The 14,170-nt window shown below is 40.3% G+C and overlaps 1 protein-coding gene across 13 annotated transcripts in view; it reads left to right on the forward strand.

The window, feature by feature from the left end:
* Positions 1–14,170, forward strand: part of OBSCN (obscurin, cytoskeletal calmodulin and titin-interacting RhoGEF) — a 185,601-nt gene that overhangs the window by 48,553 nt on the left and 122,878 nt on the right. For all 13 annotated transcript variants that reach the window (XM_082754701.1, XM_082754709.1, XM_082754707.1 and 10 more), the window contains 11 exons: positions 381–650; positions 862–1,125; positions 4,812–5,078; positions 5,447–5,559; positions 6,237–6,390; positions 7,793–7,954; positions 8,498–8,602; positions 9,293–9,559; positions 10,223–10,492; positions 11,287–11,553; positions 12,730–12,996. In XM_082754701.1, the coding sequence (XP_082610827.1) occupies positions 381–650; positions 862–1,125; positions 4,812–5,078; positions 5,447–5,559; positions 6,237–6,390; positions 7,793–7,954; positions 8,498–8,602; positions 9,293–9,559; positions 10,223–10,492; positions 11,287–11,553; positions 12,730–12,996 (2,406 nt within the window). The remainder of the gene's footprint in view (positions 1–380; positions 651–861; positions 1,126–4,811; positions 5,079–5,446; positions 5,560–6,236; positions 6,391–7,792; positions 7,955–8,497; positions 8,603–9,292; positions 9,560–10,222; positions 10,493–11,286; positions 11,554–12,729; positions 12,997–14,170) is intronic.

The following is a 14,170-nucleotide window of genomic DNA, read 5'->3' on the forward strand; positions in this document are numbered from 1 at the left end:
TTATGCTGTTCCCTGTGTTAACAACAAAGTGCAAAACTCCACTATTTCTCTGAATGTCTGTGGAACCTCTGTTTGTGAAGAACATCATTGATGAGCTCAGGTCTCCTGATATGTGGGCAAATCAACCTTTATAATTTATTTGAGGCTGGAATTAAGTATCCCATATCTAAGACAGGATTTTTCCCCTCTTTGCCTCTTTCTTCTGGCATCTTTATACATAAAACCTATTCAGAGATGGTAAATATGATGGTCCATTTTTTATTACTGTAAGTAATGAACTTTGATGCTTCCAATGAAATCATTGAATCTGTTGGCTCTTTGAAGGTGCTTATGCCATGCCTCAGAGACATGCTCCTAAACATTTTCTTCCTATCCATCAGCTCCCAGAGTGGTGAAATTTGTTACGAGTCTCAACAGTGTGGTCTCTGAGGAAGGAAAAGAGGCTGTGTTCAAGTGCACCGTTTCTCCCAGTGATGCTGTAGTCACGTGGCTCAGGAATGGTGTCAAGATCGAAGCCAGCAAGAAGTATGTGATCTCACAGAAGGACACCAACCACAGTCTTACGATCACTGATCTGACTCTGGAAGATGCAGCTGAAATCTCTGCCAATGCAGAGGGTGTAGAAAGCACAGCCAATCTCAGAGTCCGAGGTAAGAGGCAATAATGCACCCTTGACAGGCTGTCACTGATGCTGTGGCCTTCCCTCTGACTGTGGGAGGGGATATCTGCTTTTGCTTCATTAAATAAGAATGCTCATAATTCATTGGGACTAGAGATAATTAAGACACCTTTTTAATTCTTTCTGAAAACATGTTTTCTGGATTCTATACATTCTTACTGTAATTTCTTCTCCTTTATCAGAGGCCTCAATCTCCTTCAAGAAGAAACTGGAGGCCCGAACAGTTGAAGAGAAGGATACAGTGACCTTGGAGGTAGAACTGACCAAGCCTGCAGAGGTGAAGTGGATGAGGAACAGCATTGTGTTGAAGCCCAGTGAAAAAATAGAGATCAAAGCTGAGGGAACAAAGCATATCTTGGTGGTTAAGGACATCTCCTTTGCAGACAGGGGCTTTTACTGCTGTGAGAGTCCTGATGACAAGACCCAAGCCAAGATCAATGTGGAAAGTAAGTTGAATGATTGCCAGGTCTGTAAATACTCTGGACAGGATTTGGATATGGATTCTGGTCTCTTCCATTATCATAATGGCCACTGCCACCAAACCTGACATGGGGACACAGCTGTGTGCTTGGCCACCAGTCAAACTTCTGAGATAATGTGGAAGAGAGGGCAGTAAGCAGAATGTGGCTGGCTGGTTCCTGTTGCCTTCATCTCATCCCATGAGCTTTCAGTCATGCTGCTGACTATGAAACCTGTTAGATGATTCTTCTTCTGAAACTTCTCACTCCGTGGTACACTCTGTTTTTTCATTTGTATGGCTTTTAGCAGACCATTCCCTTGTTCACCCATCCGTTGCCCTAATTCTTCTCTATAAAGCACCTCTTTCAGAACAACTCTTTATATTCAGTCAGGGTTAAAAAAAAGAAAAACAAAGAAAAAAACAACACAGGAGTAAATCTTCTGTCTGTGGGTGCTACCCTTTCAAGTAAGCTAATGGTATCTCAGCTGTAGCCCTGTACTTCTGTCCTTTTTCCTGCATCCTTTTGTCATGATTGTTACAGGATAGATGAAGATAGAATTAAAGCACTTAAGGACTACCTAATCTTGTCTGCAAAGCCCCTGCCACCAATTGGTGCTGTGTAGGTCATAAAAAATAGGCAAGGAAGGACTTGATAACAGACTTCAAGTACATAAAAGGCTGTTATAAAGTGGAAGGGAACAATCTGTTCTCCATGTGGAAATAATGGACTTCAACTGCAATGAAAAAGATCCAGGTTATACAATAAAAAAGCTTTTTAATAGTTGGATGACTGAATAGGTCATCTGGAGAGGTTTTGAGGCCTCCATCATGGGTTTAAGAAAAAGTTAGTGAAATACCTGTCTGGGATGACATAAAGAGCTGAGTGTGTCCTGAAGTGGCAGAGAAGGGCTAGACGATTTTTCTGGATATGTCCAGCCTTGCAGTTTTGTGATCTTCTGATGGTGGGAGTACAAACCTTTACACAAGATAAACCAGTTGATTATCTGTATTAGTTCAGATTTTTCTTTTTACAGCTTTCAGCAGCGCTGAAAGGGCTGGGTCTCACTCCTCTCTCCCAGCTGCTGTTGAGCAGCATTTTTTTTCCCTTTCTTAACTCTGCTCTCACAAATGCACAGACAACATCACTGTGGCCAGTGGCGTGGCCCTTTGGAGCTGTCTGATACCGGCCCTTATCTAACATTGGGCAGCTGCTGGATTCTTCTCACAGAGGCCACCCCTGGAGCCCCCACTACCAAAACCTTGCCACATAAACCCAATACACCATTCTAGGATTTTGTGCATATTATTAACATCATGAAAAATTTCACCAGTAGTTCTTCCCACATATATACATATATATATATTTTTTTTTTTTCCATTTTTTGATTGGAGAGGTTTAGGCTTGGAAATAGGTTGGGCATGGTGAAATCAGTAGCAACAACCCCACGGATTCTCATTTTTTTGAGGCTCTAATTTTTAACTTTGTCCTTCACTTCATGGTTCTGTGCAGCTGCATGTGCCTGTAGCTAAAGGCTGGATTTCCTCCCTGACACCTGCAATTTCCTGTCCCTCTCCAAGTTAGTCCACTTCAAATCTCCCTACTAATACAGATGTGTTTTTTTCTGCCCCATCTGTGAGGCAGCAGCTTGAGAGGGCAAGATGAGGATTAAGGTTGTTTGCCTAAGAGCAGAGTGGGAATCAAATATATCAAAAATTAATGACAAACTGTCTCATACAGAGCGTTTGTCAAATCACTTTCATGCACTGTTAGGACAACTTCATCTTCAAAATCTGCCTGGCTGACAGTTGTCAAAACCCATTGCTTTAGTGTCACAAAATGTGGTGGTTATCACTTCTATAGGATGTTGCTCATCTTTTTTTCCAAAATGAGTGGCTCTGGGAAAAACAAACAAAAAAACCCACAGACATTAGACCAGCACCTGTTAGATTAATGTTGGATCCATTCAGCCTAAATCTAAATCTAATCCTCCTTCAGCTCCTTTTGTGTCCAGAGAACCAAGAAAAAAAAAAAAAAAAAAAGTGTTTTAATAAATAAGAGTTTTAAGTTGTAGATGTATTGAATTACCTTCTGGAGTGTCTTTCTGAATATTCAAGGAACCACAGGTGACTACAATCCTGATTTAGATCTAGATTCAGGTTGACTGTCTCAGTTAAATTGGATGAACTGTCTCCAGAGAAGGTAGGGAAATACAGTACTTCCCTGGTCACCACGTGCTGGAAGAATGCAGGGTAGTGTGGGGCAGTTTGTTACTGCATCCTCTTTTACACGTTGTACTCTGAGGTGTTTTTTTCAAACTTTGGCTGAGTCAGTTTTCTTCCAGCAAGATGTTTCAACCACAGTTGGTTGTAGCTTCAGTTGCGTGAGGTTTTTAGACGCTGGCTGTTGTTATATCCAAGTGTTAATAAAAATAATGATGGAAAAATTTTTATACAGGAAAAAAATGGCTAGTCCTGATAGCTACCAACAGTGTTTTATAGTTTTGTGCAAGGTATCTCATGCAAGCTTGCATGACTCTTGGTTTATAACCTTCCTGTTCTGACAGAGGGAGAATGCTGGTACCAGATAATTATTGGGTGTGTCCTTTGCAGATACCCAGCTGCACTCTCATCGCTTACACTTAGAGACGCTGTAAAAAAAAGATAGCTTCCCCGTTGATGAACTGAGATAGTTTCAATTAAGTGGCTGAAACTCAAGGTGAAAGATGAACCAGGATCCAAGATGAACCATGATGAAAACTGGAAATCAGATCATTGTTGTAGGGAATTCTTTTCGCATGTGATCATCCAAGCCTTAGTTATGATGTACAGCAGGAACGGGGCGGTGTACAGGAATCTCACTTGCATTTACTCCAGTCCAATCCAATCTATGGATTTACTCCAGTATAAACGATGCTTAATCAAAAGATCAGTGTCTGTTCTGATCTTAAGATGCCAGCAGATCCTAAAACCAACTGAGCTGCTCAAACCAATAGCCTATTTGGCTGAATATTTTATTTTGATAAATAAAACACTTCCAGGAGGAGATGTTTGTGGAAGAACAAAATAAAAATAAGTCATAAGTAAAGTGATGATCCTCCTTTTGATACACCTCTAAGTTTTCATCAGGGAAAAGCATAATTAGGTCAATTAATTATAGCATAAATTATCCTAAGAACAAGGGTATGAAATTTCAAATCTCTTGACATGAACTATTGTCTATTAAAATAAATTCTGTAGAAGTTTTGCCATTCCCCAGCTGTTTGCTGCTTTATGATGAGAAGACCTTTGTAAAAGTACTTTTTTCCCAGTCCTGCGTATAGTACAAGGTGAGGATATATTTAGGGGGCAATTTACTGAGTTAAAAATTGCTATACTATTTAGTTGATTTCTGGTCTAGACAGTGGGTGGTGATGGAGGGGAACTGGCTAGAAAAAGGGCCCTGCAATGTTTGTGGGACCTCTTTTTCCCAGCTGAAAGCATCCATTTAAGATGAGCAGCCATACTAGCAGTATGGTCAGGGACAGATATTTTATTTTTGTGTTTTTTTTGCAAAGGTGGTTGTTTAATTGGCGAGTGCTGTACCTCTGTGAGGAATTAATGTCTTTTGGAAGTCCTGATGCAGTTTCTCAGCTGTTGCTGTGAGATCTCCAACTTGTCCATGTTGTTTTTCAGTGAGGCAGATCAAGCTGGTGAAAGGCCTTCAACCCGTCGAAGTCTCTGAGAAAGGGACTGTCACCTTTGAGGTGGAGCTGTCTCATGAGGATGTGGAAGGGACCTGGCAGAAGGACGGCGTTCGGCTGAAGCCTGCTCCGAATATTATTATGGGCGTCCAGGGGAAAAAGCATTCACTGACACTTTCTTCTGTGACTCTTGAAGATGCAGGACTCATCTCCTTCAAAGCAGATGGCATTCACTCGTCAGGGAGGCTCACTGTGACAGGTACACTGACCCCAAAGTCTGAGGCCCTATTTGGTGTGGGACATGGTTACCTTCTCCTGTCCCTAGAGAGTAAGCTTTTAAGAGGGCAACCAACTTTCTTCATCAGTAACATTTCACTCAAATATCAACAGGATTATTGTAACATCATTGTCCCTAGTTCATGTAATGATAATGTGTTCAAAACAATAGGACTTGGGGGTTTGTTTTCACTTAGAAGTTATATTAAACATGGAAAATAGGCACTAGGCTCTGCCTATCCATTTTTCCTTGTGCCAGATGTTTCTAGAGACCTCATTCCCTCATTCCCTACTAATTGGACATCCTTTTGTATTTGTGTCTCTCTCTCTTTTTTTTTTTTTTTTTTCCAGAATTGCCTGTGAAAATCAGCAAACCATTGGTAGACGTCAGTGTAACTCAGAAGGACAAGGTCACCTTTGAGTGTGAGCTGTCCAGGCCCAATGTGGATGTTAAGTGGTTCAAGGTACAGCATGTGATGGGCAGTGGTATTTCCATTTCTGATTTCTCTGGAAATTAGAGCCTTTAATTTCATTTCCAAGGGATGTGAGCCTTTGCTGTACAGGTCTTAACATTGCTCTCTTGCCTTTATGTTCATTTATTTGCCCAGTTCATCACTCCTTGTTATTATTTACTGGATACGTTAATTAGTTTGAAATTTCTCTTGCATTTTAAGTGAATATCTGAGCTATTTTTGCACAGAATGTGAGCACTGTTATTGATAGGAGTGCAGTCTTGTGCTTCAATTCATACCTAGCAGTTCTCACACAGGATTTATAGCCTCATTGGGAACTATGGTTTAAAGTGAGACCTCAATTCCCTTTCTACCTGATAGCCTGGGGATGAGCTCAGGCACTTCATGTACCTTCCTTGGGGTTCACCTGATTCTTCCCTTAGATGGGGATAACATCATTTCTCCAAGCTAATGTCCAAATGGGTTTATTGCCAATCCTGTACAGTGCCTTAAGCCTGCAAACAGCTGTCACAGGTCAGCCAAAATTTGTGCATGTTCTTCACCCATTCCTACATGTTGACAGCTTCGTGCTGTGCTTAAGACAGGTGAATTAAGCATAGATCATAATGCTTCTTTTGCTCAGTGCAGATGTAGAATTGCTGACGGTGATCTGATTTGGCCTTTTCTAGGATGGGAAGGAGCTCCGGCAAAGTAAAAAAGTGGGAATTGTTTCCCAAGGAAATAAGAGGAGTCTCATTATTCACAAGTGTGAATATGAAGACCAGGGAACCTACATGTGTAAAGCAGCTGAAGACAAGACATCAGCTACCCTAAAGGTTCATGGTATGTTCAACTAAAAGAGGAAATAACCTCTACTGCAGTATTTTACTCCACAGTAAGAAATGCTTCATGGACAGTTTGTGCATTTCTCAGTTACTATTTTGGATACCTTTCTCTTCTCAGTGAGAAAATACATACCATCAGAGCTGTTGTGTGCTTGTTCTATCCTTATAGGAGCTGTTTTTGGAAGTGCTAACTTATTTTTCCATTTATTAGAAGTGATTTCTTTTCCCTGGAATTTAAATGGTGTTTCTGAATGAACAAATTAACAGATACTGGAGAGCCTGACACAAAGCAGGGCATCAGTGGCTGACACACACATGGTTTGATTTAGCTTCTGTCGTTGTCATAGAGGGACTTTGCCTGAATAGAGACCAGACAAGCCCTGGGAATGATCTCAAGATTTGCCATACTTTTTACGTAGTAAATGCTAAGGAACATGTAAAGATTTCTGACTGCATCTCTTCTTCATACTCAAGACAGATTTTCCCTCCATGTGTTGCCCTGGATAAGCACCAGATGTATTTTGTCACTGGGCTCTGAAGCACCCGATCATAAGCCCGTGCTGAAGGCCAGTTACTGAACAGACATGTCTGCTGTGCCCTGGCAGATTTGTTTTCCAGGACAGATATAAAAACAGACCATATTTTTTCTCATTTCTTAGTAGTTGCTGTCCTCAAGTGGCCACTTGGGTTCAGTGTTAGCAAGTTCTTCACGAATATCTGTCCTATTTCATTGCTCTGCTGAACTCCCCTTTTCTCCCTGACCTTGTGACTGGGATGGGTCGATTTATACCTGAACTTGTTCCTGGGGCTAATCTAAGAAGTATCAAGACCTGTCCTTTCAAAATGAAAGGGCTGCAGTAGCACAGAAATATGGATCAGCTCTGACATACACAAGTGCAGATCTGTCGAGTTAAAGGGGATTATGCCAAGTTCAAGGGGTTCTTAAACAAAAGTACCCCCTAGGTAAAAAGTGGCTGATACAGTCTGGGCACACAAGCAAAGGAATGAGAGAGGGGCATGCAGAGAAGCATAAGAATGTGACAGGTTTATAGTGACATGAGATTGTAGGGGTGTGTCTAGTTTCTCTTGGCAGATTTTTCTTCCATTAATATGTTTAGACAGGTTTTAAAAGACATTTTTGAAAGACAAGTTCTGTCTTCCATAAAATACAGTTGCAGTGATCTCCACTGCCACTAGTAATTCTATCTCTGTAGGTTCAAGTGCAAAATGTATTTGCTGTGTTGAAGAGAGATATCACCCATGAGGGGGAAGGTGGTGAAGAATAAAATGCAATCTCTCTCTTTTTTTTTTTTTTTTTCCATGCTAGTATGCATAAGTTAAAGATACTGCGCTCAGCTATGTAGAAACCCCAATAAATATTTGTCTCTATGATTTCACAGCCCGAGATATCAAGATTGTTAAACCACTGGAAGATGTGGAAGTGAATGAATATGAGAGTGCATCTTTCGTCTGTGAGATTTCACATGATGAGGTCCAAACCCAGTGGTACAAAGACGACAGCAAGCTGAAGGCTGATGACAATATTAGAATGCGTCAAGATGGTAGGAATTCAAATGGGGATCTTATCCTTGAGTGGGGGGCGGGTTGGGAGAATAAGCATAATGGCCTGACCTCTGAACTCAAGTTAAGAAGGTTCAGCAGAGAGTTCCCCTTTTATTTTTTGGGTTGCAGTTAGGCTGTGGCAGTGACATGGTGGGAACTCTAGTGTGGCAAATTTGGTGTTATGCCACCATCCCATGCTGCCAGCAGCAGGTAGGAAATCGATGCAATTTGTTCCTAAGTGACAGTGAACAGGGTAGTCAGTTAATTCCTCAAAGGAGCTTGTGTCTGACAGTGGGTGGGATCCCTCTGTCTCAAGTAATTTTCTGATGATGGGAGCCACATTCAGTCCGTCCTTGAAGAAGCTGTGTTTAGGTTACGCTTTGTTACAGGGATGTGGGTGTAGGGGAAGGGTCAGCTTTGCTGCCGCAAGAACAGGTAGTGATGCTCTGAAACCAGACAGATGGTGCTGACCTAGCAATGTGCTTTGAAGAGTGAATTTTCTTCTCACAGGAAGCTGTATGTGTTTGTGTGTCTGTTCTCAGGAAAGACCTATTCACTGACTTACACACGTGTCCAAGTCAAAGATGCAGCAGAGATCAAATTTGTTGCTGAAAAGGCAGAATCTCGTGCCCAGCTTAGAGTGAAAGGTAATTATACTTTTGATAACAATACTGCTTAAATTGTCTCCTGTTATAAACCAATTAATTTCCCTTACTTTTAACGTGAAGAAAGTTAAACAACACTTAAAGCTTTCACAGAAATAAAAACTCCTACCAACCTTTGTGCAGGTGAAATATCCATGTCACTGTTGGGGATTTACATTTGCTAAGTAAAACAATTCATTTTCTGAGGAGGTTGATTTTTTACCTTTAGGCATTAAGATTCATGTTTGAACTTTGAGGGACAAAAAAGGCATAGTTTGATTTTCTCTTCCATTTTCTCTTGCTGGTTTATGTTTGAAAACAGAAGAGTTTATTACTTTTTTTTTTTCTTTTTTTTTTTTTTTTTTGGATGTTAAGCTTAAATAAGTGATAAAGAAATTGAAGGAAAACATTTGAGTTAACACACTGACAAAGAGCTCAGGAAATCTGTTATTAGTCCCCAGCTTTGTTGAGTAAATTACTTGTTATCTCTGCAATTCAGCCATCCAAGTGGTAAAATAGGGATAGCAAGTCTTTTTTTTAATACGTCTTTACTTGCTGCGTTAGCTTAATATGGTGGGGACTCCTGTCATCATCCAAATAACTATCCATAAAAGAAATACTGCTTTTGAGATTTTAATTGACACCTTTCACAGGAACTGCACTGATTGCATCTTTTTTTTTCACTCCTTTTAGAGCTGCCTGTAAAAATTGTGAAGCCTTTGCGGGATAAAATTGCACTTGAAAAACATCGGGGATTCCTGGAATGCCAAGTATCTCGTGCCAATGCTGAAGTTAGATGGTATAAAAAGGATATGGAAATTCACCCTAGTGACAAATATGAAATTGTGAGTGAAGGTGTCTATCGGAAGCTCATCATCAACGATGCAGATTATGAAGATGAGGACACATACACTTGTGATGCCTTTGATGACAAAAGCAGTGCTCATTTCTTTGTTGAAGGTACTAAACAATTTTTTCCTGCCAAGATGCATTGAAAGGAGGGTGGACTGATTCAAAAGCCTTTGTCATTTACTTTAAAAACACAGGACCACTTGGGTTTTTAATTGAGTGCAGATTTCATGTGAATTTCATTGATACTGCTTCCTGGTATGATTATAAGGGCAGGAACATCTTGGAAAACTGTACATTCTCTTAAGGAGAGTGGTTCAATTCATGGAGAACTTTATAAGATCTACTGGACAAAGCTTGTTGTACAGAGAAAAGTTGCTATAGTTTACTAATATCCTTCCTATTAACACCATCTGCATTTCACTGAACCTCTATTCCATTTATACGTGGAATAATAAATAATAAAATTTTCCAGTTATGGTGCCAAGAGTTTGACATCAGGATGGGAAGATAGTGGTCTGCTTTAGAAATTGGACTGGGAATAAGGAAATCTGGATCTCCTGGTTGTCATATTCTTACTGTCTGAGCTGTTACCGGCAATATGTATTTATTCTTATTTAAAAAAAGAGAAAAAGAAAAGAGGATGCTTTACGGCCTTTTGAGCCTGGTTCAGTGTTCAAGTGCAGTAAAGATGGCATGAATGTGCAGGATGACAATCAGAGTTCTTTCATGGCTCCTAAATCTCAGCTTTCTCTTGCTCCATACTTCATCCAGAGCAATCCATTAATATTGTAAAAGAGCTGTGTGATGAGGACGTGACTGAGCCTGAAGAAGCCAAATTTGAATGTGAGATATCCATTCCATCTGTGAAACCTCCCAAATGGTATCTACGTGGAGAAGTCTTACAGGCTGGCAGAAACATTATCATGCAGCAAGAAGGCACCATCCACCGGCTGACAATACTGAAAACCAGCGCTGATATGACAGGCACCGTTCAGTTCTCCATTGGCAAATCAAAATCTACAGCAAACCTGCTTGTCAGAGGTAATGTGATACGTTCTAGCTTGAATTAGATTATGAGAGATCCTTCCTCTCACAGTCTCTGGAACCTAATTTTTCAGACAGAGCTTAATGTGCAGGCTTCTCTGCCTGGGATCTTTGAAATGTTGTGTGTATACCTGGAAGGTCTGCTTAGGTTCCCAATTACAAGTTGTTGGGCACTAAATGAGACAGCAGTGTCTCAGGAAGGGATCTGATTAATGGATGTGGTGTGCCTAGTATTCAAATCTATAGAGCTAAGACTGTTATTTTTTTTTCCTTAGCTTTACAGAAATGGTCAAAACAGGTGAAATTTACCAAGTTAATTTATTTTGTCGTATTTCTGAACTAGACAAGTTTGCTGGCAGATTTTCTTAATCCACTTTTTCATTGATTTGATCTGGGACAAAGCTTCAGGGCTTTTCATCTTATGTTGTCACCATAGTAAATGGTGACAGTCACATCCTGAAGTCCTTGTTTTGTCTCTAATTTACTCTTATTTGAGTAAAGTCCTCAATCAAAGAGCAATTCAATAAGCACTGAACCAGAACTGGACCATGCATTTGGTACAAATTATTTTACAGAAATATAGTTACCAGCATCCGCTATAGATTATTGTGCTGTTTTAGCTTCAAGATAAATCAGGTCCTTAACAGAAACCTGTAGCATCATCTGAGCAGCTCACAGAACTGTTGTGAACATGAAATACATGAAATTAATGGGCATGAAATACGGACTAGAAACTTTCCTCTTCTTCAGATTGCATTCATCCTTTCTTCTTTTCCAACCCTGCTTTGCAGATTACCATATACAGATCACCAGGAAGATGGAGGATAAGACAGCTTTGGAACGCCATTCTGTCATCCTTTCTTGTGACTTCAGGCCTTCTCCAAAGATTGTGAAGTGGTTCAAGGGCCACATGCCCATTGAGCCCTCTGAAAAGTACAAGATCAAGCGGGAGAAGCATTCAGCAGAGCTCAAGATTCTGAAGGTGAAGCCTGAAGATGCTGGTGTGTACAAGTGCAGGGCAGGAAATGCGGAGACTGAAGCCACGCTGACAGTTGAAGGTATGAGCAATTCGCAGGAGGGAGGCTTGCCTGTTGCATGCCATTTTGCTGTTCAGTATTTCACTCTAGATTTTTTCTCTTCTTGAGGTCAAAATCCACAGTTCTTTTCTGCTAATTTTATACAAGCATACCATTTTCACTGGTGTATTTGTATTATGCACTGTGATGATATTCCAAGATACTGAAATCCAGCACTTACCATCAATTAGATTGTGTACGTGGAAGGGCAGAGTCTCGGTAAAGTGCTGGGATTGGGCAGAAGTGTAGTTGTCTTTCTTAAGGCACATCATTTTCCCTTTTGTTCAAGGAACTGAACTCTTTGGAACTCTTTGCTAAAAATGTTTTTCTTGCGTTAAACTGCTACAGGCCTCTGATTTTTGGTGAACATTTGTGGTTTTCATTTCCACTGACTACTGTGTCAGTTTTTATCTATAATGCATCTGCTACTGGGGGTCTATCACATCTTGGTATAGCAGTAGCGTTTAGCCAGTTCTTCCCCTTTGGTAAAACTGTAAGAGAAGTTGATCTCTGTCACTCTTTCACAAGTTTAGCCTTGCAGAGGTTCATCCAAATGACAAAATTTTTAATTCTCCAAAACCCTCTTCTGAGTTAACCAGTCCTTGAGAAAAAGTGCTTCATGTGTAGACAAGCTTCAAAGACAAACTTCTGGTCAAGGACTGGAAAAGAAAATAATTCACTTCCTGTTGCTCCCTAAACCTCAGCAAATCGTTTTATCTCTGTAGCAGCTGTTTGTGGCCAAAAACCTTGTTTTCATATCATCTTCTTTGTGACTCTTTCCCTGGTAGTGAGTCAGGGATGATTTACACACTGTATATGTGCGTGTGCAGTGACTAGAACATCGGGACTGGAGCTCTCAGGGGTATTTAGATATCACTGTAATGTTATTACCATTTCAGAAGAATTACTTATCTTTAAGTAAAAGAAAAAGATTTATATGTGAAAGGAGAATTGAGGGCTCTGGACAACAAAGTCTTTTGTAATGGATGCTTTTCTGTTGGACTAAGTGCAGAACCAAATAAATAAAATGTATTGACCTGTGATGTTCAGGAGATCAGGCTAAATCATTTAATAAGCCCTGAACACTGTGAAATCTGTTTGTGTAACAGTACTAATATGTAGCAACAGTGGTAATGGTACACTTTGTTTATCCAACAGCCCGCAACGTAGAAGTAATCAAACACCTGCAGGATGTGGAAATTGAAGAAGAGAGCTCTGCTGTCTTCTCCTGTGAGCTGTCCCATGATGACGAGGATGTGGAATGGTTCCTGAACGGCACCCTCCTTTACACCAACAATTTCAATGACATCAAGAATGTTGGCAACTGCTACACACTGACGATGAAGCAGATCAAGCCTGAAGATGCTGGCACAGTGACAATGAAGTCAGACAAGGTGTCAGAGACTGCACATCTGAAGGTGATAGGTGGGTCTGATCATACTCTTCATGAACTAAGAGATGTAAAGCAGCTATTATTTGCCATATCCACACAGCAATCCTCCTTCTAAGCCTCATCCCTCTGGATAAGTGTTCAGGTGCTTTCTTCCAGTATAAGTTTCTAATGTAGCTGATGATTTTCCTAAGGAAAATTGTTTTGGTGTCTTGCCAAAAATTTCCATAGCTCTTTGTCATTCTTTTACTTATCGTAACTATAGTTTCAAGGGCAATTTCCTTTACTTGTTGCTCTCTTCAATAGTATGTAGTCTAAATACTGTCATTTCTAAAGATTTTTGACTGTAAAGAGCTGAGCTGCAGTGTACCTCCAAGGGTAGGGCACACTTTTCAGTGCATCTATCATCAAGTTGGACTGATTCAAATGAGCAAAAAGGACACAATTTGCTGCTGTCCTTAATGTTTTAAAGTTTGCTCACAGAACTGAATTGCTGTAGTTTAACATGTTCTCGTGCACCAGCTAAGCCATGGTAAGTTGCATGATATTACTTTAAGCATGCTAGAAACATGAGGTAAAACATCTATCAAAATTTTAAAATATTTTCTTTAGAAATACACCTGTTTCAAAAGGCATGCTCAGGTAACTCATAGGGATTTGTTACCCTAAATTAACTCCATTATGTATCTGCATTGGTCCAGGATGGAAGTGTCAATGTGAAATGTTCTGAGACATTCTCTCTGAAAGTCAGAGAGTCTAATATCCTACATATTCTTGTAGGAAATCAGAGACCATTCTTCATGTGTTTTGCCTCCTGGTCATCACTAATTTGCTTCTCCTAGAGCATCAGAAAAAATTAAATCTTTTACTCTACCTACTCAGAGAGTCTGAAGTATTTCCTCTTCCTCCTTTCTTTTATACCTGGTCAAAAAATTCCCCTGAATTTCTGCATGAAATATATTTTAAGATAAATAAAGGGAATTGATGCCCTTTAGAGGCAAGAGTAAAGGTGCTCAGGAGAGTGTGCAGCATATCCTTTTATTTCTGCTGCCTACCGTATGAGTTCTGCTTCATATGAAGGCAGTGCCAGCTCTCCAGCTTCAGAACAGTTACATCCCAATTTCTTCCCTTCACATGTGTTTCTTGTAACCACCTGACCACTATATGCTTGTGCACTGCTGCAAGAAGCAAGGACATTCCCAGAGAACA

This window comes from Aythya marila, assembly GCF_965140915.1.
Source record: "Aythya marila genome assembly, chromosome: 2".
Taxonomy (NCBI): Eukaryota; Metazoa; Chordata; class Aves; order Anseriformes; family Anatidae; genus Aythya; species Aythya marila.